General features: G+C 40.7%; 1 protein-coding gene and 1 long non-coding RNA gene across 9 annotated transcripts in view; one reads left to right on the top strand and one right to left on the bottom strand.

Moving 5' to 3' along the window:
- Positions 1-20,081, top strand: part of LOC112062422 (uncharacterized) — a 29,613-nt gene extending 9,532 nt beyond the window's left edge. Inside the window, exons 2-4 of one of the 4 annotated variants that reach the window (XR_003682056.2) lie at positions 7,911-8,000; positions 18,534-18,668; positions 19,837-20,081. This is a non-coding gene — a long non-coding RNA (uncharacterized lncRNA). Of the gene's footprint in view, positions 1-7,910; positions 8,254-18,533; positions 18,669-19,836 lie in introns of all 4 variants that reach the window. The other 3 variants (XR_002890713.3, XR_008618701.1, XR_002890712.3) reach the window with 3 other exon arrangements.
- Positions 12,045-26,973, bottom strand: part of LOC102981477 (acyl-coenzyme A thioesterase 1) — a 25,333-nt gene continuing 10,404 nt past the window's right edge. For 2 of the 5 annotated variants that reach the window (XM_055088578.1, XM_024116821.3), the window contains 2 exons: positions 17,114-17,316; positions 13,667-14,640 (listed from right to left, as the gene is read on the bottom strand). In XM_055088578.1, the coding sequence (XP_054944553.1) occupies positions 14,035-14,640; positions 17,114-17,316 (809 nt within the window). In that variant the 3' untranslated portion in view covers positions 13,667-14,034. Of the gene's footprint in view, positions 13,116-13,666; positions 14,641-17,113; positions 17,317-26,973 lie in introns of those variants that run through there. The other 3 variants (XM_028496138.2, XM_028496137.2, XM_028496139.2) reach the window with 3 other exon arrangements.

Below are 26,973 nucleotides of genomic sequence, written 5' to 3'. Positions count from 1 at the left end.
CTTGTGATTTGATGACTATATTTAGTGTTATGTTTAGATTCCTTTCTTTTGTGTGTGTGTGTATCTCTTATAGAATTTTGTTTGTGTGGACCAGGAGGTTTATTTATAGAAATCTACATATATATGTGATTATTTTAAGTTTCTGATCTCTTAATTTCAGACACATTTTAACCACTCTGCATTTTTACTCTCCCCACTTCACCCCACTGTTTATTGTTTGTGACATATATCCTTTTGTTTTGTGTGTATCTTAACTACTTATTGTGGATATATTAGGTGATTTGACTACTTTGTCTTTTAACCTTGCTTTATTAGTGGTTGAACTTGTACCTTTACTGTGCCTTTATGAATGACATTTTTTCTTTCATACTTTTAACATTTCTAGTTGTGGCCTATTCTTTTCTACTTAGAGAAGTTTTTTTGTTTGTTTGTTTTTTGTTTTTTGTGGTACGCAGGCCTCTCACCATTGTGGCCTCTTCCGTTGCGGAGCACAGGCTCCAGACGCACAGGCTCAGTGGCCATGGCTCACGGGCCCAGCCGCTCCATGGCACGTGGGATCCCCCCGGACCGGGGCACGAACCCGTGTCCCCTGCATCAGCAGGCGGACTCTTAACCACTGCGCCACCAGGGAAGCCCTAGAGAAGCTTTTTTTTAACATTATTTTCTAAAGTAGTTTAGTGGTCCTGAACTTTTATACTTTTTTCTTGTCTTTAAAACTCTATCTCTCCTTCAAATCTGAGTGATGGCCTTGCTGGGTGTTCTTGATTGTAGGTTTTTTCCTTTCATCATTTTAAATATATCATGCTGCTCCCTTCTGGTCTGCATATTTCTGCTGAAAAGTCAGCTGACATTTTTATGGGAGTTCTCTTGTATGTTACTAGTTGCTTTTCCCTTTCTGCTTTTTAGTACTGAATTTTAAAAGTTCTTTATATATTCTAGATACAAGTCACTAACATATATGTGATTTGGAAATATTTCTTACCATTCTTTGAGCTGTCTTTTCAATTTTTTAATGGTATCCTTTGATGCATAAAGGTTTTCAATTTTGATGTCCAATTCATTTATTTTTTCTTTTGTTGCTTATACTTTGATGTCAAACCATTATCTAATCCAAGGTTACAGAGATTTACTTCTATATTTTCTTCTAAGAATTCTGTAGTTTTAGCTCTTACATTTATGTCTTTGATACATTTTGAGTTAATTTTTGTGTTTGCTGTGAGGTAGGATTGAAATTCATTCTTTACATATGGATATCCTGTTGTGTCAACACAATTTGTTGAAAAGACCATTCTTTCTCCCTGAATTTTCTTGTCAAAAATCAACTGACTGTAAATGTAAGGATTTATTTCTGGAATCTCATTTCTATTCCATTGATCTTTTTGTCTGTCCTTATGTATGTATCACATTGTTTTAATTACTGTTGCTTTCTAGTAATTTTTAAAATTGGGAATTATGAGTCTTCCATTATTATTCTTTTTTGTCAAGATTATGGGTTTCTTGAGTTTCCATAGGAATTTTAAGATCAACTTATCAGTTTACGGAAAGAAACCAGCTGGAATTTTGATGGAGATTGCATTGAATCTGTAGATCAATTTGCAGAGCATGTTAGTTTGCCAGGTCTGCCAGCCACAGATAGGGTGGCTGTAACAACAGAAATTTATTTTCTCACAATTTTGGAGGCTAGAAATCAAGATCGAGGTGTCAGCACTTTCTTTTTTCCTGGGGGCCATGAGGGAAGAGTCTGTTCCAGGACTCTCTCCTTGGCTTGTGGATGACCGTCCTCTCCTTGTGTCTGCACAAGGTGTTTTCTCATGCATATTTATATCCTCATCTCCTCTTATTATAAGGACACCAGTCATATTGGACTATGGCCCACACATATGACCTCATTTACCTTAATTACCTCTTTAAAGGCCTTATTTTCAAATACAGTCACATTCTGTGGTAGTAGGGATTTGAACTTCAACATATGAATTTTGGGGAGCCACAATTCAACCCATAATAGGGAGTACTGCCATCTTAACATAGACTAAGTTAACTCAGACTTAATATTAAGTCTTTTGATCCATGAAATGGGATGTCTTTCCATTTCTTAGGTCTTCATTATTTTTATTTAGCAATGTTTTGTAGTTTTAGGATCTGCTTTTGAGAAAACCCAAACATAAATGCTCTCAGATTTAGAAGATAAATTTCCTGTATTTTCTTCAAATACTTTTATCCTTTATATTTTGAAGTGATCTTATTAAGTGCAACAAGTTTAGAGTTGCTATATCTTTTTGGTAAATTGAACTTTTAAAAAATCATCATGGTCTCCTTTACCTATAATAATACTTGTTTGCTTTGAGCTCATTTGGACTGATGTTAATACAGCAACACAAGTTTTATTTTTTGTTAGTATTTGCCTGATGTGCCTTTTCTGTTTTCCCTTTTTAATTTTTTAAAAAATATTTTTAAGTAGTTGGTATATCTCCAAGTAATGGCCACAGCTAATTTTTAAAAAAATCCAGTCTCACAATCCACTTATGTTAACACGGAAGTTTGATCCATAGATAATTATTGTGATTACTGATATATTCAGATATTTCTACCATTTTATTGTGTACTTTCTCTATGCTTCTTTTGTATTTCTTTCTTGCCCTCTTTTGGATTTGACGAGGTTTTCTTTTTTTTATTGGGTTCTGATCTATTCATTTGTAAATTAAACATTCTTTTCTCTTAGTAGTTACTTTTGAATTTCTGAAAAGGTAACTTATTTTAATGACTACTCCTGAAATGTTAACAGAGTGGACAGTTAGGATCTTTATCTTTCTCTCAAATATGACAAAGACTATAGAATACACTTGTCCCTCAGTATCCAGTTGGTTTCAGGACCCCCAAGGATACCCAAATCTGCAGATGATCAAGCCCTTATATAAAATGGAATAGTATTTGCTATTCATAACCTATGAATGTTCTCCCATATAGTTTAAATCATCTCTAGATTATTTATAATACTTAATATAATACAAATAGTTGTAAATACAATGTGAAAGCTATGTAAATAGTTGCCTGCACATGGCAAATTCAAGTTTAGCTTTTGGGAACTTTCTGGAATTTTTTTTCCTGAATAGTTTTGATCTGCAGTTGGTTGAATCCACAGATGCAGAACTCATGTATTTGGAGGGCTGATTGTACTTTAACTCTGATCACCCTTTTAATTTTCATATTATTGTTGCTTCCTGTTTCTATGTCTTTAGTGTCTGCTTTTATTTTTTATCAGTGCCTTCTTTCTTTCATTGATAAGGTTACATTTTTAAAAATTTATTGAGTTGAATGATTAGTTCTTCTGTTTTGTTTTTGTTATATACTAATAAGTTTATTTAGGGCTATACTTTTCCTCTGAACACCAATATGGCTACATGTGTGATGGTTTTATATGCAGTACTGTTGACCCTTGAACACCTCAGGGTTTAGAGGTACCAACCCCCCATGCAGTCAAAAATCTGAGTATAACTTTGTAGCTTTCCATCTTTGTCTGTGGTTCTGCATCCACGGATTCAACCAAGAGTGGGTTTATTGAAAAATGCCATGTATAAATGGACCCATGCAGTTCAAACTCTTGATATTCAAGGGTTAACTGTATTTTCATTATTGTTTCATCATAATTTAAAGATAGTTTTTAGCTTCCTTTAGCTCCTTTTGAATTCAAGTTATTTAGAAGCAGCTTTTGTATAAATTGAATTTTTAAAAATTTTCTGAAGTAATTTCCACATTGTAATAAGTATAAGCATAGGAAACAACTTAAAATGCAAATCAGGGCTTCCCTGGTGGCGCAGTGGTTGCGCGTCCGCCTGCCGATGCAGGGGAGCCGGGTTCGCGCCCCGGTCTGGGAGGATCCCGCGTGCCGCGGAGCGGCTGGGCCCGTGAGCCATGGCCGCTGAGCCTGCGCGTCCGGAGCCTGTGCTCCGCAACGGGAGAGGCCGCAGCAGAGGGGGGCCCGCATACCACAAAAAAAAAAAAAAAAAAAAAAAATGCAAATCAGAAGTCTTCTTTTCCTCCCCTCCTCTGTCACAAAGTCTCATGTTCTTTGAGCAATCTCTTTTAACTATCTCTATTTTCTGTTTTCACTTCTTTTTTTTTTTTTTTTTTTTTTTTTTTTTTTTTTGTGGTAGCCACCAGGGAAGCCCCCTGCACTTCTTTTTATGGTTACCTCCATTATATTAGACACTATGCCTCTTTCTCTATTTTATTTATTTATTTATTTATTTATTTATTTATTTATTTATTTATTTATTTATTTATGGTTGCATTGGGTCTTTGTTGCTGTGCACGGGCTTTCTCTGGTTGCGGAGAGCGGGGGCTACTCTTTGTTGTGGTGCGTAAGCTTCTCATTGGGCGGCTTCTCTTGTTGTGGAGCATGGGCTCTAGGTACGTGGGTTTCAGTATTGTGGCATGCGGGCTCACTAGTTGTGGCTTGTGGGCTCTAGATCGCAGGCCCAGTAGTTGTGGCGCATGGGCTTAGTTGCTCTGTGGCATGTGGGATCTTCCCGGGCCAGGGCTCAAACCCGTGTTCCTTGCATTGGCAGGTGGGTTCTTAACCACTGTCCCACCAAGGAAGCCCTCTTTCTCTATTTCTTAATTTTTGCATTTTAGAATTGTTCACTGTCTCATGAACATTTTACTTACTCTTTCTTCTTCCTCCCAGTTTTTGATAAATGTATTAGTATTTTTGGCTCTTCTTTTGTTTTCATTTATAATTTTAAATAATATATTTAAGTCTTTATTTCTTGTTTCATCACCTTTAATTAAGTCTATGACTTTAGAAGATAGAGGTATTAGCAACCCCTGTGTTTTCCCAAGTGTTTAAACTTCCACTTTTCATCTCTCCCAGAAAGGTGCTAATGCTTCAAGTGGATTGTAACTTTTTGTTTATTTCTGATTTCCTTATGTAGTATTTAGAGAATAAAGTCTGCATCATTTCTACTGTTGAGACTTTGTTGAATTTTTAAATGTTTTGTACATTGTCAACTTCTATAAATATTCCAATAGTATTTGAAAAGAACATGTATTATCTGTGTGTTGGGAGCAAAGTTCCCTACTCTCTTTCTTGCTCTATCTTATCTAATCAAATTTATTATTTATGTAGTTCATATTATATAGAGAGATTTACTTATTGCTTACCTCACATCTGTCAGTTTCTGAGAGTTTAAATACGTATATGATTTTTGTAGAACTTTAAGTTTCTTATCGTATTTCTAAAATGTTTGCTTTATGTATTTAAAACTATATTGTTAGGTATATAAATGTCTGTGACTATTCTGACGTCTTGCTGGATTGCATATTTTATGAGTACGTGACTACCAGGAATAAAGACTATATTTCCCTACCTCCCTTGCAGCTTGATGTGGTCATGTAACAAAGTTCTGACCAATAGCATAGAGGCAGAAGTAGAATGTGAAAGTTTGGGAAAGTATTCTCAAGGGAGATAGTGTGCCCTTCCCCTGCCCCTTTCTTCTTCCTGCTGGCTGGAATCGTACATGATAGCTGGAGCTGGAGCAGCTAGCTTTCCTTATACCATGATGTGGAAGCTATTTAGTAAGGACAGCACTGCTTGGGTGCCTGACACAGTAGAAAATAATCCTTGCCCTGTGCCCCTTACCTGCAATTTTTGTGAAGGAGAAATTAATTCTATCTTGTTTAACCCACTTTTGGGTGGATTTTCTGTCACTACCAACCATCTCTAGCCTTAATGCTGTTTCTAAATTCTGTTGTGATAGTTGGGCTCTGTATCCCAGCAAGTCTCATAAGACTAAGGAAACTGGACTAACTTAGAAAAGGGGTTCAGATGCTAGGCAGCCAAGGAAAAGACAAATTATCCACTTCATTATGATTGGTGCAAGGAGTTTGGGGTGAACTACAAAGTTAGAGGGAACAGTTCTTTAAAAAGATCACCCTCACTTTTGACACCAATAGTAAGTTTGGGTGAGGCAAGCGTTTCCAAAACTACCCACAGTTTCAATAATTTTCCTAGAAGGACTCACAGAACACAATGAAAGCTACCATATCCCTGGTTATGACTTACTACAAGAAAAGATACATATGAAAATCAGCCAAGGGAAGATGTGTACAGGGCAGAGTACAGGCATGTTCCTAACATGGAGCTTATGTTGTTTTCTCTCGTGAGGTCAAGACGTGTTACCCTCCTGGCCTTGATGTGCAGTAATTTGCACAACCAGGAGGTTCACCTGAACCCCACTGTTCAGTTGTATTGGGGCTCCATTACGTAGGCATGATTGATTGATTGTCCACACGGTTGATCTCAGTCTTCAGTCTGCAGGTGGACTGACACCCAAAGCCCCCGCTCTAAATCACACTATCGGTCTTTCTGGTGTGGCCAGTCCCTACCCTAAGGTGTGGGCAGCCCCCACTCTAAATCATCCAGTGTGACCCAAGGCCCCCAAGCAAAGATACTGCTTTCAGGCATAACATTCCAGAAGCCTAGAGATCACCTTCTAGTAGCCAAGGGTAATGACCAGCCCTCTTGTTTGGTAGTGTTAATTCTTCAATACACAACTGGACATTTTTAACGGCTTTCTCTTCATTTCTGTATAGAACCTTTTAATCTGAAGCCAGAAGTTGTCTACATATACTCAGCCTCATCTTGTGTGACCACATGCATCCTGAGTGCATAATGACTTTATACTGTGGCTGTGTCTTCTCTTATTCTGAATTCTTAAATCTAAGTAAACTTGGTGCTGGGTGAAGCCTATTCTGTTTTGTATATTTGTTAATCCAAAACCAAGACCGTTGCTGCTAGTAGAGCAGAGTATGTGTTACAATCTTCTATGCCTTAATTTTTTCTCACACATTTCCCACCTCTTGCTTCAGCAAATTGTGAGAGATTTTAAGTCTTCCTTCCAAATCCCTAATTTGGCTATTAGTCGTGTCCATTTTGTTTTTCAGCTCATCTGCTGCATTGGGTATCTCAGCAATCATATTTGTAATTTCCAATAAATTTTCTCTGATTTTTAAAACTTGCAACTTTTTATTCTTTTCTGATAAAATATTCTCAAATATCATATCTGAGGATGTCAGTGAGAGTTTTTTTCTAAGTTGTATATGGTTCCCTGGATAATCTGTGTTTATTCTTGGGTCAGTGGTTCTGTTTGCTCAATGTGGTCCTTATGGTTCATGCTGTTGGTTTTTCCTCATGGTCCATTTATATTCACAAATGAAGGGTTAGACTCACTGATTTACGTAGCTTGCATGTTTCTTCTGCAGTTGTAGACGTTTTTTGCCCCAGCAGCCTTCTCCTGAATGGGAAGTGACTGTAGGTTCTATATAAATGTGTGGGGTATGTGAATGTCACTATTAGGCTTAATTTCAGGTCACTGAACATGCTGACTCACTGGGGACAACCTCCCTGTCCTATTTAAAAAGGAGGACTTTATTCATTTCTCCTTAAACTGGAGATATTTATTTAGTATAGTCCCCTCCCTGGTCAGAGCTGCCTTTTCTCCTGTCCACCCCCCCTGCCCCCCATCCTGTCTATTGTGGAGATTTTAAGCCTATATACTTACCAGTAGAAAGCTTCCCTAACCAGATTCTTCACATTTTATTGAGTGTGGTCTCAAGTATTACCTGGGGCTAAGTGTCCCAGGGGCCTGTAGCTCAGTTAGGATGTGTTTGCAGAAGAGTCTGACTGGTTCCCAATGCCACAACCATCCTGAATACACTTTTAAATTAATTAACACTACCAGTTTATTTCTCTTTCCTGGAAAACAGGATAATATTTCCCAGCCTCCTCTGTAGTTCTGTAGGTTTAGATGACTTAAGTTCTACCAGTGGGGTGAGGGCAAAAATGATACCCCCTGGGCTGGTCCTAAAACATGATTCCCTATATTCTTTCCTTTCCATGTTAATTTTGGAAGCCACTGCAGATGTTCCAGTTGGCAAAGCTACATCATAGAAAAAAGCCTGGATCCATAAGTCAAGGCTCAAATAAGAGCTAATGAAGACTGGTGCGTAACTTGCTTCAAAATGTGAGGAGAGTGACGAAACTTGGGTGCAACCAAGATGTCCTTCAGTAGGTGAATGGATAAACAAGCTTTGGTACTTCCAGACAGTGGAATATTATTCAGCAATAAAAAGAAAATGAGCTATCAAGCTATGAAAAGACATGGAGGAGCCTTAAATGCATATTACTAAGTGAAAGACACCAATCTAAAAAGGCTGCATTCTGTATGATTCCAACTCTGTGACATTCTAGAAAAGGTAAAACATGGAGACAGTAAAAAGATCAGTGGTTGCCAGAGGTTGGAGGGAGGGAGGGTTGAATAGGTGAAGCACAGAGGATTTTTAGGGCAGTGAAACTATTTTGTACAATAAGGGTAGATTCATGTTATGATATATTTTTCCAAACCCATAGAATGTACACCACCAAGAGGTTAACACTAATGTAAACTAGGGACTTTGGGTAATAATAATGGGTCAATGTAGCATCATCAGTTGTAATAAATGTAGCGTTCTGGTGTGGGATGTTGATGGTGAGGGAGGTTGTGCATATGAGGGGGAAGGGGGTCTATGGGAAATTTCTGTCCTTCTCAATTTAGTGTGAACCTAAACATGCTCAAAAAGATAAAGTCTTTAAAAATATAAGGAAATTTATTTGATAGAAAGTCAGGAATAGGTCTGGCTTCATATTTGATTGATCCGATAGCTCAATGATGACACCAAGAACCATTTCCTTCTGTCTGCTCTGACAATCACAGTGTCATATGGTGACTGCTGGAATAACTGGGGCTTCCTGCCTCTTCATTCATGTTTAATGGGAGGGAAAAAATCCAGAATTCCAAGTATGTCACCTAAATTACATACTTTCCCCTGGATGGAATGTTGAGATTGACTTAAACCCAACAGGGATGACCATCATTGCCCTTTGCCATCAGGGTGGAGTTAGCTTTCCCTGATGCCCATAGCTGCAGAGGATGGCCAATTCCTGAATGAAAATCCAGAAGTCTTATACCAGGAGGAGGGGTAATGTTTGCTGGGTAAGCACTTGACAACATCCCTGAGAGCAGTGGAGGAGACCCATTATGGTATTGGTGGCTTTCTAGAAGTTAGAACAAGAAAGGAATTTTTTAGAATTTACAGAAGGAAAATATGGGACTAATAAGAATTATGACTATTAGTGGGACCAATTAAGGAATTTAGAGGTTAACTTTTAGAAGACTCGTGTTTTAGATTTGAACTCAGAATTTGCCATTAGAAAAAAACATGTTAGGAAACATGAAGAAATTAAGCACACAGTATTTCACGGCAAGATGAAAATTCTCCCTCAGTTTATCTTCAGCTCTCAAAGTCAAGTGGGGATAAGAGACACTGTGGAAACAATTCAGGTGAAGGGTTCAGCGGATGCCACCCCAAAATATGTCACTGTGGCATACTGACTAGAGCTAACGGTACTTGAAAAACAGCAGGCGCAAGAAGGGCACTTATCCCCCATCTTTTCCTTGAAAGCAGAAGAGAAGACTCCCTTGTGAGCGGTGCCTCCCTATACGGGAGGAAAGTTCAGTCTTATCACCAGAAATAGGAGTCAAGGCTGAGAGAATTCTGCACACGACTGTCACAATAATTTCTCTTCCTTTAGTTTCCCTGTATATTTTACTTTTCCACAGTTTGCACTCTCTTCAAACTACTGTATAAATACTTCGGTTTTTCCACTTCTTGGGCTCTTCATTTCCTTGTTGAGACCTTGATGTACATGTAAAAAAAAAAAAACTTAGTATTCTTTTCTCTTGTTAATCTGTCTTATGTCAATTTTATTCTCAAGCCTGTTCAGAAACTCCAAAAGAGTATAGGTAAAATTTTTCCTCCCCTACACAGGTGAGATAAGGTAAAACCACATGCATTCCTAGTAGAAATTTTGTTGATATTCAAATAGTAACAAGTATTGAAATAGAGCACAAACAAAGGGATGCTGTTGAGGTAACAGATGATGTCAAGGGAGTCTGATTAGCTAGATGTGGTCCAGTCAATGGCCACTAAATGGATGAAGAAGCCTGAAGAGCACTGTCCTCTCCTAAAATGAGGTTTGATTAGTTCCTACCCCTGGGGCTTCTCCAGACCCAAACGATGTCTATGCAGAATTGGTGTCCAAGTACTGTTCAGAATGAAACCTCTTTTAGGAAAAGGAACAGTCCTCCTCCCTCCCTACAGCTTCTAGTTTTAACTAGAAAGTATCAAGAAATTTTGAGATCCTATAAAGTGTGTAAGATAGAAAGGGTCCACTCTTCCCATAAGCCATTGCAATAGAATCCTTCACTATTGCAATAGTGTCCATGTGGGTACTTCATACCATATTCTTTTTCTAAAGTACAATGGCAACTATATCACCCTCTTTCTTACCAATCTTCAAGGTCTCCCTTTGCCTGTACCATTAAACACATTTAAGACTGTCTATCACATAGCATTCTCCTCCTTTTGTAGTGTTTACACACCGCTATTTTATGTGTACCCTATACTCTAACATGGACAACTATACTTGAACACACTTGAGTTTTCCACCACTGAGCCTGCTATTTTGACTTCCTAAAATGTCTTCTGTATATAAGGAAAAACCTACAGTCCTCCTGTGTCTTTCTTTTCTGTGTGTCTCCTTTACTACTCACACAGAACACTGCACTTCTGACACTGCTGGTTACCACATGTGTTTTTCTCTCCACACCAGGCAAATCTCTGAGACAACCATCTGGATGTCCTACAATTTAATTCAGTCCTAACACTATCTACCTGGAGACGCTGTCAATTCCCTGAGGTTAAAGGCTCAGTCCCACAAAACTGCTCTCACCCCTCCTCAGCTGCCAGTTGCAAGTAATAGGTCCCCAGGGTACCCACAACTTCTGTGTGATTTGGCAATAAATCCGAGGTTTCCACAACCCCCTCCTCAGGTTCAGCTAATTTGCTAGAGCAGCTGGCAGAACTCAGGGAAACCCTTACATCAACTACCTTATTAAAGGAAATCACGAAGGATATAGAGGAACAGCCACATGAAGAGATGCATGGGGTCTGAGAGGGTCCCGACTACAGGAACTTCTGTCCCTGTGGAGTTGGGGTGCATCACCCTGCCTGTGTGGTAGTGTTTGCCAACCTGGTAACTCTCCCAACCCCATACTATTGGGATTTTCTGGCGGCTTCCTCACATAGGCATGATCAATTATTAACTCAGTTTCTGGCCCCGCTCTCCTCTGGAGAATGGGGCAAGACGGCTGAAAATTCCAAGCTTCTAATCATGGATTGGTCTTTCTGGTTACCAGTCCCCATCCAGGAGCCATCCAGGAGCCCACCCAGAGTCGCCTCGATAGAACAAAAGATGCTACTAGTGCTTTTATCACTCAGGAATTTACAAGGGTTTAGGAGCTCTGTGCTGGAAGTTGGGAGAAAGGTACAGGCAGAGACCAGTACACATATTTCTTATCATTTCCACCTTCCATCAACAAGTCCATCTTGCAAAACCTGACACACATATATTCACACACATACACATAGTTTAAATGGCAAATAACAAGGTAATATAATGTTGCCAACATATATTAGAATTATCTGCTTCTGAAATACATAATGAAATGCTGCTCTAGGTCATGAAGAAACAGGTGAACATTCTAAAGGAATGGGAAATGTAGATTAAAAGGAATACAAATATTTTCCCAATAAGAGAGGGAAATATTCAACCTCACTAACCACCACCACCACAACAAAAAAGCACAATGAGATTCTCTTTTCAACCTATAAAATTTATAAAATTATAAAAATTAGACACACGCACACCTATACACACACATTACACCAGTATTGACAACATGGCTGTCTCATACAGTGTCTTTGATGGTGTAGTTGATTGTTTCTGGTATGCATAGTAAAGGATCATAATACTGTTCAGAAGTTTGACCCAGTAATTTCCTTTCAAAGAATCTCTCTTAAAGAAATAATCAGTGACACACAAAGACTTATACATGTATATGTCCCTTCACCATAGGAACGGACTTTATAAAGAAAAACTATCAACAATGTCAAGGGCTAACAATAGGGGATTGGTTAAATGAAGGGGTGTAGCACCAATCAATGGAATACATATCAATGTTTTTAAAAAGTCATGTATTTGAAGAATATAATAACATGGTAAGAAAAACATCATACAATACTGAGGTAAAACGGATGTACACTTAATTGAGTAAAAACAATACACACAACAACAAGCCTAGAGGAAAATGGAAATATTCTAAAATGTTAAGTGTGCTAGTTTCTAGTGAATGGATTATATGCAACTCCTTTTCTAGTGAATAATTTTCTCTATTTTCCAAGTTTTCTATGAATTTTTATTACTCTAGATTCAGAGAAAAAGAGATCCTATCAGTTAAGACCCATATCAAAAGCCACTATCACTCTGAATTCTTTTCTAATCTTCACATCATAGTATGTAGTTTCACTCTCCCCTCCAGAACACGTGCCTATGGTGTCTCTATTTCCCCTTTTCTTAGATCCTCCTACTCAAGAGAATTTAAAGAGGAAATAATCTTTGTGTCTTTTGAAATACATGGTCTACAATTTAACTTCGTCATTAATTGGCCCCCAAATTTCTGCTGCTTCTGCCTTTTATCATTCACGATCAGCATCTAGAGAAGCCTGACACTCCAGCTTGATAGATGGCGCCGATTCCTTCAAGTGTCACGGAAGACGCTGTTTACAGAAAGTAGCGGAAAGAGAGATACAAAGAGAGGAAAGAGGAAGAGGAGGGCAAATCACATACACATTGTTAACAATCAAGGGAAGGAGTGTAGGCATTTTGAGTTGCCTGTCAGCTCCTGCAAAACCATACTACTATGTCAAGGGTTTAAACACGGTTCCAGATCTACCCTTTCAACAACAGTGCCCTGAAATACCCCTACCGCCCCACTGCAAGTCCAGGAACTCCCCTGAGAACTTAGGCAGGAGAAAGACGAGCCACTTCTTTTGCCTGTGGCTGGGGCTGCTGCCCTGCACAGGGCATGGATGGGCTCAAGAGAGAAGAAACTTGATGTGGGGAGCCAGGGCCCCAGCTCTAGAGGTTCCATGCAGGTACTGAGTCTCAGTTTCCTCATCTGTAAAATGAAGATGACACTTGCCTCACAATGGTATAGAGGAAAAAAACAGCTGGCAAAACAAAAACAGTTCTGTACTATTTTTGAATTTCGAGAAAAAACACCTGTCAGGAATTGCTTTACTGAAAAAAGTTGAGGAACCGGAACACCATATCACAAATTAAGGTGTTTTTTATTTTAAACACATTAAGCTTTAGAAAGTTTAGTAAGTTTAATATGGAACTATTTATATCAAGTGGTACAAAACTGAATCATTTATTTGCACGCTAATCATTATTAAAGTCACTTATGAAATTCATCTAAATGTTTTACCAGCTTTCAAAATAACTAGATCACAAAGGTCCATATGTGAAGATACAAAAATAACTTAAAATACACTTGCATGAGGAGAATCCTTACTCATTCAAGGAGAAGATATCAAAGAACTAAAAAATACTTGCTTTGAAAATTTTTAGTAATTTTTTTTCATCTAAGTAGTTCTATAACTAGTATAGTAATTTACAGCTAAGATGGTCACTTCCATTCTTAAATTAGAAACTCAGATCTGATAATATTTTTGATATTTTATATGCTTTTCTTCCACAGTAGGTAATCATTTATTTATAAATTAATTATTAAACAAAATCAATAATAAATTATTCAAATAATAACTGAGCACCAATTGGGTACCAGGTATTACTCTTTTCCTTTCAGAGCTAAAGCCTTGTCAGTTATGTGTTGTTAGACACTAAAGGGCATGCTTTCTCCATCTGTTGTGTTTTCTGTAGAATCACTCTCCTCCCAAACAACTAAAAAAGTATGTAATTTATAAATATCTTGAAAATTTCTTGGTACGTTCACTTTAACACTGAAGTAATTATTTAAAAGAAAAAAACTACACATACACACTAATTGTGGCAGCTGTTCCCAGGATAAACGATTACAGCATTCCTGGGATTGTCCCCTTTTCCCCACCCAAGTGTTTGTGGAAGAAAGTCTGGAGCTGCTGCCAAGCATCCACCTGGGCCCTGGCATGAGCCCTGGGCTCCCCTCCCCAGATGACAGGACTTCCCACCAAGGTGTGCAGGGAAGCCCGGCACATGGGGAAGTAAGGAGGCTCAATGTAGTGTCCCGCCCCTGGGTAACAGATGATCTGGGGCTTCGCCTTACTATGGGCCTGCAAGCGTTTAGAGGCCTCATTAGCATAGAATTCACTCTTCCAGTTGTGGTCATCCTGACCCACAAGGAACAGGAAGGCACACTCAGCCCTTTCCACAGGAATGAAGCTCTTCTGATCAGGTCCTTCCAAAGGGCTGTTCAGGACATCCAAAATGTCTGCTAGGCCATCTTTGGTCACCTTGAATCGACTTCGGCTGACACCCACAGGCGGCAGTGTCTCACCCTTGTAGTGTAAGGTTCCGCCGACACTGGCCACAGAGCCATTGATTATGACAGCCGCGGTGATGCCCTTCAGGAACGAGGCCATGGAGAGGCAGAGTTCGCCTCCTTTGGAAATCCCAAGCAGCCCTACCCCTGGGCCCTTTACCTGAGAAAAGACCAAAGGGAAAAGGAGAATGAGTCTGTGAACAGTGCAGTGTGGTGAGTAGCGCCTGGACTTGAGAGTCGGTTAGAACTGAGCGTGGATCTGGGCTCTCCCACTTATCAGGGTTTGCAGCCTTGGGATACTGACTTATCCTTCCTCTCTACCTTGCTTTCCACAGTTTCTCCATCACCATCCTGGTATCTTCAACCATGTGGATGACAACTAAATATTTTGGCCTCTCAGTTCCTTAACCTCCAAACCTCCCATGATCTTTTTCTCTCCCCGACCTCAGACACATACTCCCATTGTCATAACCTAAACCAAGTCATCAATAAGTACATCATCTCCAAAATCTCAGCTTCAAGCATTCTACTCTCTAATCACCGTCTTATTTACCTCCAGTTTAGCAATTCTAGTACTGCCCACTCCCACCTCTTTGAAACCCTGACTACCATTTTTTCCCTATCAGTACCTCTCTCATTTTCTCACTTCCCACCTCATCCAGCTTAGATTTCAAGCTTCATCGTTATTATCGCTCCCCTGCAAACACTCCTAACTCCCTTAATACCTCTCTCCCTTTGTTCCTACTCGCCTAGAAAAGTGCTAACCTCAGTTAAATACACCCGCTATTCACTTCCTCCAGGCCTGCATTTGTGCAAATGAACACTGCTGGAGAAAAAAATACATGCTTGTTGGGCTTCCCTGGTGGTGCAGTGGTTAAGAATCTGCCTGCCAATGCAGGGGACACGGATTTGAGCCCTGGTCCAGGAAGATCCCACATGCCGCGAAGCAACTAAGCCCATGCGCCACAACTACTGAACCTGTGCTCTAGAGCCCGCGAGCCACAACTACTGAGCCCGCGTGCCTAGAGCCCATGCACCTCAACAAGAGAAGCCACCGCAATTAGAAGCCTGCGCACCGCAACGGAGTAGCCCCCACTTGCCACAACTAGAAAAAGCCTGCATGCAGCAACAAAGACCCAACGCAGCCAAAAATAAATTAATTAATTTAAAAAATATATATATGCTCGTGCGGACAGATCTTACTTTCATGTCATGACCACAAATTTCAAATAAGCATCCATATTGCCCCTCAATCCTGCTTCCCTGATGTTTGCTTTCCACTTCTCCAAAAGGCCATTCCACCTTGTCTCCTACCTCTGTAAGCCCCTTTAACCCCTATTCCCCTTCACTAAAAATAGAATCCATCAGGTAGGAACTTGTCCTCAATTTTCCCTTCCAAGCCTACTTAGTTCTACATGAATCAAGCTCTCCTCCTTCCCTCCTGTTTCCAAAGTATCTCTAATTCAAGGCCACCCTCTGCTTGTGCTTGGGATCCCATCTATTCTCATCCTCAGGGACTTTGCTCCTGCAATTACTTCCTCCTTCTCTCTCTCCTTCATAACTTTCTTCTCTACTGGCTCATCCCCTCATCAGTGTACCCCAAGCTCTAGTACCGCTTGCATTTTAATAACAATCCTTTGAGCTTAAATCCACTCTGCCCCAGTTTTCTACTCCCTTTCACAGCAAGACTTGTGGGAAACTTTGTAGTTATTTTCTTTCTTCATTTTCTACTCAATCCCCTCCAGGGTAATTTGGGTTTGCCTTATTCCGTAAGGACTCTTCTTGTCAATTACCAAACTCTTCTGTTACAAATACCTTTTTATTGACCTCTCAACAGCACTTTTTTTTTTTTTGGTCATGGTTTCTACAAGGGCACCCTTAACTGTTTTCAGCCACTTATTTCTCATAAAGATACTCAGAATGGGATATTACTGTCATCCCAACTTTTGAGAGGAAGAAACAGAGACCCCAAGGTCATGAAGCTAGTTAAGTGGCCAAATCAAACCTCAAATGTAACTTTTCTCTATCAAACATATTGTGCTGGTTCCACTACACCCCATCACATTTTCTAAGAGCTCCAGCACTTCCATCCCCCTTGAGCTCTGATTGAATTATAAAATAAGCAAGGTTTATCTCCTAATCCTCTGATACCCTGAGCAAGGTCTATCTTCTAATCCTCTGATATCCTGAGCCCTCCAAACGCTCCGTACTACCTAGGTTCTTTGTCACCACGTTTTTCTTTAAAACTGAATCCTCTGCTCTCAGAGGGGCACGTGGAGGAGACGTTTGTTAAACACAAACATTTAAACTAGAGACACTGATCTCCTTCCCCTTTTCCTCTACCTCCTGTGTCAAACCCAGGGTTCTCAATGTGTTTGGGCTTGTAATGAAATAGTATAAAATACTGGCATTTAAAATTCCATAATTCCAACTAGGACATCTTTACTAGCAGGAGATCTATTATGGTAACATCTAATTGCATGGAAACTGTCTGGGAAAAGTGACTATGAAAGGTAGTGTGTGTTGGGGGCAGGGAAGGGCTGTCATGAATTTGTCAAGTTGTGTGAAAACCAAGAGCATTTAAGAGAAGGAGAACTGATACGCAGAACATAAAAATTAGAGGAAGTTCTAACCTGAGGGTGATTAAGCAGGTAGTTCATAGCTTCTTCAAAGTACTCCAGGTGGAGGTTCTCTATGCTCTTGGGGAGGTCTTCATAGTTATAATAAGCCAGAGCCATCACAGCAAAACCCTTCCCAGCCAGCAGACTAGCTCGATATTCCGGAAGGCCACGTCCAGTTCCAGAAATGTCCACAATCCCAGGAAAGGGTGCAGGTCCTTGGGGAGAAACAAAACACAAAACTAAACTACTTGAAACTCTTTGCAGTGGCGTCAAAAGCCATTTTTACCTATTTGGTGATGTCAAAGTTTTCTGTTGACAATCAGAAATGCTGAACGGCTCTGGTCTTCAAAGATCCAGACTGCAGAAATGCTGAACGGCTCTGGTCTTCAAAGATCCAGACTGTGGCATAGGCTAAACCCACATTCCCCGCTATACCTGGGGCCTCAAAGCCCCACAGATTTTTACAAAGAGCATGTACTATTTTTGTGATTAAAAATAATTTAAAGGGACTTCCCTGGTGGCGCAGTGATTGAGAATCTGCCTGCCAATGCAGGCGACATGGGTTTGAGCCCTGGTCCTGGAAGATCCCACATGCCACTGAGCAACTAAGCCCATGTGCCACAACTTTTGAGCCTGCGCTCTAGAGCCCACGAGCCACAACTACTGAGCCCGTGTGCCACAACTTCTGAAGCCCGCGTGCCTAGAGCCCAAGCTCTGCAACAAGAGAAGCCACTGCAATGAGAAGCCCACGCACAGCAACGAAGAGTAGCCCCCTCTCGCCGCAACTAGAGAAAGCCCGCGCACAGCAACTAAGACCCAACATCGAAGACCCAATGCAGCCAAAAAAAATAAATTTATTTTTAAAAATAATAATAATTTACAGATAATGAAAACAGCAAATCATTGCCCTCTCCCACCCTCCCACCCCCAAATCAACAATGCCAAATGCTAGCAAGGATGTGGAACAGCTGGATCCCTCATACACTGCTGGTGATGTGAAATTAATAAAGGGAAACCTCACAATGGATCCAGAGGACAGAAGGGGAGCTCTCAGCAGTACCACTCCACATCATTTTTAGGAAGAATTGTCAAATACAGATCCCAACAGAAGAATCATCAATAGGAAAGAATCATCAATCACAGGCCCCCAACAAGAAAAGATGTACATTGCATCCCTTCCAAGAAATGAACTACCCCAGCAATTCAGCTAATGAGAAATCACCATCACCCTAAACTGTCACTTTTCTCCAATGGACTTTTGTTAAGAACAACCCCTACCAAATTCCTTTTTCTGTATAAAACAACATTCCTCTCCTTGTTTTGTTGGACTTGCCCATGGTTTTTGCTATGGCTTGCTTGTCCTGAATTGCAATTCTCTGGTATTGTAGAATTAACCCATTTTTGCTGGTAAAACCACTGTTTTATTTTTAAGGTCAACATTACTTGATGTTCAGAAGTGGGATCCAAAAAGGACCCCACAAAACTCCCAGGCTGGTGAGGACACAGGTGCCAGTACCCGCAGAGCCCACTGAGCTTGCTGCCTTCTAGCTGACCCTGGAGTTTGAGGGTAAGTCTCTCCTGGATTTCAAGCTCCACTCTCTGCATTTTGAGATCTCCAAGCTTTATTCAGGATATATTTAAAGGCTTTGGGACACTGTGGGGGAGTGGGGGCAAGGAGAAGTGGAGCCCCGACAGGACCAGCGCCCCTGAGGGGTGGCTGGGAGAGGGGAGGGGTTCCCACGCCTGGAGGGATCCTTGTGGGTTCGGATGGGAGGAGCGAGCCTAGTGTTTCCCCTGCCCAGTCAGCCCTGGGAAGCCTGCTGGGCTCTCAGGCCATGTCCTCCACCCTCCGAGGCCCTCTCCAGGCCACGTGGGTCCTAGGGGCACAGGAGGTGGGGGGTGGGGTGGGGGGTGGTGGAGACAGAAGAGTGGAGGCAGACAGGGAAGGGCCCTCCAGGATCGGAGGATCAGGGGAGGCACAGAGGGCATTTCCCCTGCCCACTCAGGCCCTGGAAAGCCTGCTGGACTCCCAAGCCTGGTGCTCCTTCTCTGGGGCCCCCTCTGGCCAGGTGGGTCCTAGGGGTGTGGGAGGGAGAGAGGAGAGGGGAAGAGGAGGAGAGACTGACGGTGGGGAGGGGCCATCCAGCCAGGATCAGAGGATCAGGGGAAACACCGGAGGCGTTTCTCCCACCCACTCAGCCCCGGGAAGCCTGTTGGGCTTCTGGATCTGGTCCCCTGCCTTCCGGGGCCCCCTCTGGCTGTGTGGGTCCTAGGGGCATAAGAGGGAGGGAAGGGGGAAGAAGAAGAGAGGCCAATGGGGGACGGACCCTCTGGGACTGGAGGATGGGGGGGGAACGCACCTAACTCCTCCCCACACACACACTCAGGCCCAGGGAGCCTGTGGGGTCCTGGACGTGGTCCTCCACCCTCCAAGTCCAGAGGCACTGCTGGGCCCCTCCTGCCTAAACCCTACCCCCAACCCCCGCAGGGCCTTTTCCAGCCCTTTGGGTCCTAAGCATAGGCCCCATCCCCCGCCTAAACCCGGCCCCTCTCCCCCAGCCAAGGCCTTTTTTTTTTTTCTCTCTTTTTTGCTATTGCGGTTCTGTTTTGCCTTCTGGTTGTTGTTTCATCTATATTTTTATTTTTTTCTAACATATCTTTTAGTTTTCTAATTTTATTATTTACTCTTTGTTATTGTTCTGTTCCTTTTTTTCTTTTTCTGCCACCCCACGCAGCTTGCAGGATTTTGGTTCATGAGCTGGGGGTCTGGCCTGAACTCCTGTGATGGGAGCTCCAAGTCCGAAACACTGGCCTAACAGAGAACCTCAGACCCCAGGGAATATTCACCAGAGTGAGGTCTCCCGGAGGTCCTCATCTCAGCACAAAGACCCAGCTCTACACAACAGCCTATAAACTCCAGTGCTGAAAGCCTCAGGCCAAACAACCAGTAAGACAGGAACACAATCCCACCCATCAGAAAAAAAAAAAAAAAAAGTGGGACAACAAAAAAATATGTCACAGATGAAAGAGCAAGGTGAAAAACTAAAAGACCAAATAAATGAAGAGAAAATAGGCAACCTGCCTGAAAAAGGATTCAGAGTAATGATAGTAAAAATGATCCAGAATCCAAACAACCAGTAAGACAGGAACACAATCCCACCCACCAAAAAAAAACCCAAAAAACAAAACGAGACAACAAAAAAATATGTCACAGGTGAAGGAGCAAGGTAAAAACCTACAAAACCAAATAAATGAAGAAGAAATAGGCAACCTACATGAAAAAGAATTCAGAGTAGTGATAGTAAAGATGATCCAGAGTCTTGGAAATAGAATGGAGGCACAGATTGAGAAAATACAAGAAATGCTTAACAAAGATCTAGAAGAACTAAACAAACAAACATAGATGAACAACACAAAAACTGAAATGAAAAATACACTAGAAGGAATCAATAACAGAATAACTGAGGCAGAAGAATGAATAAGTGAGCTGGAAGACAGAATGGTGGAAATAACGGCCTAGGAGAATGAAGAAAAAAGACTGAAAAGAATTGAAGACAATCTTGAAGACCTCTGGGACAACACTAAACGCACCAACATTCAAATTATAGGGGTCCCAGAAGAAGAAGAGAAAAAGAAAGGGTCTGAGATAATATTCGAAGACATTATAGTGGAAAATTTCCCTAATATGGGAAAGGAAATAGTCACCCAAGTCCAGGAAGTACAGAGAGTCCCATACAGGATAAACCCTAGGAGAAACACACCAAGACACATATTAATGAAACTAACAAAAATTAAATTCAAAGAAAAAATCTTAAAAGCAGCAAGGGAAAAGCAACAAATAATATACAAAGGAATCCCCATAAGATTGTCAGCTGATTTTTCAGCAGAAACTCTACAGGCCAGAAGGGAGTGGCAGGATATACTTAAAGTGATGAAAGAGAAAAACCTACAATCAAGATTACCCAGCAAGGATCTCACTCAGATTCAACAGGGAAATCAAAAGCTTTACAGACAAGCAAAAGCTAAGAGAATTCAGCACCATCTAACCAGCTTTACAACAAATGCTAAAGGAACTTCTCTAGGCGGGAAACACAAAAGAAGAAAAAGACCCACAAAAACAAACCCAAACAATTAAGAAAATGGTAACAGGAGCATACATATCGATAATAACCTTGAATGTAAATGAATTAAATGCTCCAACCAGACTCAACACAGACTGGTTGAATGGATACAGAAACAATACCCAAATACATGATGGCTACAAGAGACCCACTTCAGGCCTAGGGACACATATAGACTGAAAGTGAAGGGATGGAAAAATATATTCCATGCACATGGAAATCAAAAGAAAGCTGGAATAGCAATACTCACTTCAGATAAAACAGACTTTAAAACAAAGACTGTTACAAGAGATAAGGAAGGACACTACATAATGATCAAGGGATCAATCCAAGAAGAAGACATAACAATTATAAATATTTATGCACCCAACATAGGAGCCCCTCAATACATAAGGCAAATGCTAACAACCATAAAATGGGAAATCGACAGTAACACAATAGGAGTAGGGGACTTTAACACCCCTCTTACACCAATGGACAGATCATCCAAACAGAAAATAAATAAGTAAACACAAGCTTTAAATGACACAATAGACAAGATAGATTTTTTTAAATTAATTTATTTATTTTTGGCTGCGTTGGGTCTTCGCTGCTGCGTGAGGGCTTTCTCTAGTTGCGGCGAGTGAGGGCTACTCTTTACTGCAGTGCGTGGGCTTCTCATTGCAGTGGCTTCTCTTGTTGCGGACCACGGGCTCTTGGCGCTCAGTCTTCAGTAGTTGTGGCACATGGGCTCGATAGTTGTGTCTCTCAGGCTCTAGAGCACAGGCTCAGTAGTTGTGGTGCACAGGCTTAGTTGCTCCGTGGCATGTGGGACCTTCCCGGATGAGGGGTTGAACCCATGTCCCCTGCATTGGCAGGCAGATTCTTAACCACTGCGCCACCTAGGAAGTCCCTAGACCAGATAGATTTAATTGATATTTATAGGACATTCCACCTGAAAGTGGCAGAATACATTTTCTTCTCAAGAGCACATGGAACATCCTCCAGGATAGATTACATCTTGGGTAACAAATCAAGTCTTGGAAAATTTAAGAAAACTGAAATTATATCAAGCATCTTTTCTGACCACAACACTATGAGATTAGAAATCAATTACAAGAAAAAAACTGTAAAAAACACAAATACATGGAGGCTAAACAGTGTTCTACTAAATAACCAAGAGATCACTGAAGAAATCAAAGAAGAAATTTTAAAATACATAGAAACAAATGACAATGAAAACACGACAACCCAAAACCTATGGGACGCAGCAAAAGCAGTTCTAAAGGGAAGTTTATAGTAATTCAATCTCACCTCAAGAAACAAGAAAAATCTCAATTTAACCTTACAACTAAAGCAACCAAAGAAAGAAGAACAAAGAAAACCCAAAGTCAGTAGAAGGAAAGAAATCATAAAGATCAGATCAGAAATAAATGAAAAAGAAATGAAGGAAACAATAGCAAAGATCAATAACACTAAAATCTTGTTCTTTTTTTATTATTATTATTTTTTATTTGTTTATTTATTTATGGCTGTGTTGGGGCTCTGTTTCTGTGTGAGGGCTTTCTCTAGTTGTGGCAAGCGGGGGCCACTCTTCATTGAGGTGCGTGGGCCTCTCACTATCGCGACCTCTCTTGTTGCGGAGCACAGGCTCCAGATGTGCAGGCTCAGTAATTGTGGCTCACGGGCCCAGTTGCTCCGCGGCATGTGGGATCTTCCCAGACCAGGGCTCGAACCCGTGTCCCCTGCATTGGCAGGCAGATTCTCAACGACTGCGCCACCAGGGAAGCCCAAAAGCTGGTTCTTTGAGAAGATAAACAAAATTGATAAACCTTTAGCTAGACTCATCAAGAAAAAAAGGGAGAGGAAGCAAATCAATAAAATTAGAAATGAAAAAGGAGAAATCACAACTGCCACCTCAGAAATACAAAGGATTATAAGAGACTATGCCAATAAAATGGACAACCTGGAAGAAATGGACAAATTCTTGGAAAGGTACAATTTTCCAAGACTGAGCCAGGAAGAACTAGAAAATATAAACAGACCTATCACAAATAATGAAATTGCAACTGTAATTAAAAATCTTCCAACAAACAAAAGCCCAGGACCAGATGTCTTCACAGGCAAATTCTATCAAACATTTAGAGAAGAGCTAACACCTATCCTTCTCAAACTCTTCCGAAAAACTGCAGAGGGAGGAACACTCCCAAATTCATTCTATAAGGCCACCATTACCCTGATACCAAAACCAGATAAAGATATCACAAAAAAAGAAAATTACAGACCAATATCACTGATGAACATAGATGCAAAAATCCTGAACATAATACTAGAAAACAGAATCCAACAGCACATTAAAAGGATCATACACCATGATCAAGTGGGATTTATCCCAGGGATGCAAGGATTCTTCAATATACACAAATCAGTCAATGTGATACACCATATTCACAAATTAAGGAATAAAAACCATATGGTCATCTCAATAGATGCTGAAAGAGCTTCTGACAAAATTCAACACTCATTTATGATAAAAACTCTCCAGAAAATGGGCAGAGAGGGAAGATACCTCAACATAATAAAGGCCATATATGACAAACCCAGAGCAAACATCATTCTCAATGGTGAAAAACTGAAAGCATTTCCACTAAGATCAGGAACAGGACAAGGATGTCCACTCTCGCCACTCTTACTCAACATAGTTTTGGAAGTCCTAGCCATGGCAATCAGAGAAGAAAAAGAAATAAACGGAAAACAAATTGGAAAAGAAGAAGTAAAACTGTCACTGTTTGCAGATGACATGAACTATATATAGAAAATCCTACAGATGCCACCAGAAAACTACTAGATCTAATCAATGAATTTGGTAAGGTTGCAGTATCCAAAATTAATGCACAGAAATCTCTTGCATTCCTATACACTAACAATGAAAAATCAGAAAGAGAAATTAAGGAAACAATCCCATTTACCACCACAAAAAAAGAATAAAATACCTAGGAATAAACATAACTAAGGAGCAAAAGACTTGTACTCAGAAAACTATAAAATATTGATGAAAGAAATCAAAGATGACATAAACAAATGGAGAAATATACCATGTTCTTGGATTGGAAGAATGAATATTGTGAAAATGACTATACTACCCAAAGCAATCTACAGAATCAATGCAATCCCTATCAAACTACCAATGGCATTCTTCACAGAATTAGAACAAAAAAATTTTACAATTTGTATGGAAACACAAAAGACCCCAAATAGACAAAGCGATCTTGAGAAAGAAAAATGTAGCTGGAGGAATCAGGCTCCCTGACTCCAAACTATACTACAAAGCTACAGTAATCAAGACAGTATTGTACTGGCACAAAAACAGAAATATAGATCAATGGTACAGGATCGAAAACCCAGAGATAAACCCACACACATGTGGTCACCTAATTTATAACAAAGGAGGCAAGAACACACAATGGAGAAAAGACAGCCTCTTCAATAAGTGGTGCTGGGAAAACTGGACAGCTACATGTAAAAGAATGAAATTAGAACACTCCCTAACACCATACACAAAAATAAACTCAAAATGGATTAAAGACCTAAATGTAAGACCAGACACTATAAAACTCTTAGGCAAAAACATAGGAATAACACTCTTTGACATAAACCACAGCAAGATCTCTTCTAACCCACCTCCTAGCGTAATGAAAATAAAACCAAAAATAAACAAATGGGACCTAATTAAACTTAAAAGCTTTTGCACAGCAAAGGAAACCATAAACAAGATGAAAAGACAACCCGCAGAATGGGAGAAAATATTTGCAAACAAAGCAACGGGCAAAAGATTAATCTCCAAAATGTACAAACAGCTCATGAAGCTCAATATCAAAAAAACAAACAACCGAATTTAAAAAATGGGTGGAAGACCTAAATAGACATTTTACCAAAGAAGACATACAGATGGCCAAGAGGCACATGAAAAGAAGCTCAACATCACTAATTATTAGAGAAACACAAATCAAAACTACAGTGAGGTATCACCTCACACAGGTCAGAATGGCCATCATCAAAAAATCTACAAACAATAAATGCTGGGGAGGGTGTGGAGAAAAGGGAAGCCTTTTGCACTGTTGGTGGGAATGTAAATTGACAACAGCCAGGACATGGAAACAATCTAAATGTCTAATGACAGATGAATGGATAAAGAAGATGTGGTACATATATACAATGGAATATTACTCAGCCATAAAAAGGAATGAAACTGGGTCATTTGTAGAGATGTGGATAGACCTAGAGTCTGTCATACAGACTGAAGTAATCCAGAGAGAAAAACAAATATTGTATATTAACACATATATGTGGAATCTTGAAAAATGGTATAGATGAACCTATTTGCAGGGCAGGAATAGAGATGTAGACGTAGAGAACGGACATGTTGACATGGGGCGGGGGAAGGAGAGGGTGGGATGAATTGGGAGATTAGGTTTGACATAAATACACTACCATTTGTAAAATAGGTAGCTTGGGGGGACCTGCTGTATAGCACAGGGAGCTCAGCTCTGTGCTCTGTGATAACCTAGATGGGTGGGATGGGTGGGTGGGAGGGAGGTCCAAGAGGGAGGGGATATAGGTATACATATAGCTGATTCACTTCATTGTACAGCAGAAAGTAACACAGCATTGTAAAGCAATTATACTCCAATTTTTTTAAAAAAAGGCTTTGTCCTTTATTCCTTTAGCCTTGGGTCTGATTTCTTTAGGAACTGGGCTGTTCCTATTGGAACTGTGCTGTTTAGGAATTTTTCTTTTTGCTCTACAGAAAAACCTTTAAGAAATGGGATCCCAGTCATCAAAATGCTTTGACGATGCTCCCGCTTCTGGGACTCCAGACGGTTTTATGTTTAAAAACTTTGGTCCCTCCTCATGTGCATTTCTAACTAAATGGACAGCCCTAAGAAACATAATTTAGAACACCAATCGACATGATGGGGAATTTTGAGCTCCCCAAACTTACTTTTCTTTCTTTTTTTAAAAATAAATTTATTTATTTATTTTTGGCTGTGTTGGGTTTTTATTGCTGTACGCGGGCTTTCTTCCCTTGTGGTGAGCGGGGTCTACTCTTCGTTGTGGTGCGCGGGCTTCTCACTGCGGTGGCTACTCTCTTGTTGCGGAGCACGGGCTCTAGGTGCCGGGGCTTCAGCAGTTGCGGTGCACGGGCTCAGTAGCTGTGGCTCACAGGCTCTAGAGCACAGGCTCAGTAGTTGAGGTGCATGGGCTTAGTTGCTCCACAGCATGTGGGATCTGCCCGGACCAGGGCTCAAACCCGTGTCCCCTGCATTGGCAGGCAGACTCTTAACCACTGCGGCACCAGGGAAGTCCTACTTACTTTTCTTAAAACTGAATTGGACACCCATTTTAATTGGCATTTTGAGGCTTTCAAACAATATCGGGAATGTAAAATTACCTCTCTGCAAATTACAATTTCTAAGTTAACTGAGGCAAACAAACAACTAAAGAAGTGAAAAGTCTTCTGAGGCCTCTCTTTCCCTCTCCCCTTCTTTGACTCCATGCACATGGCAGCCACCTTACTGTGTTCAGGCCCCACCTCTAATGCCACTCCCCTCCTTCCCTGCTGCACTGCCTCCAACTCCTCTATGCCTCAGTTTCCCCATTCTAATGCTCTCGCTGAGTTTCCCTTTTTCTTTTTTTTTTTTTTTTTTTTTGTGGTATGCGGGCCTCCCTCTGCTGCGGCCTCTCCCATTGTGGAGCACAGGCTCCGGACGC

The sequence above is a fragment of the Physeter macrocephalus genome, chromosome 11 (assembly GCF_002837175.3).
Source record: "Physeter macrocephalus isolate SW-GA chromosome 11, ASM283717v5, whole genome shotgun sequence".
In the NCBI taxonomy this organism is placed as follows: Eukaryota; Metazoa; Chordata; class Mammalia; order Artiodactyla; family Physeteridae; genus Physeter; species Physeter macrocephalus.
Note: the sequence above shows the minus strand (reverse complement) of the source record. Positions and strands in the feature narration are given on the sequence as shown.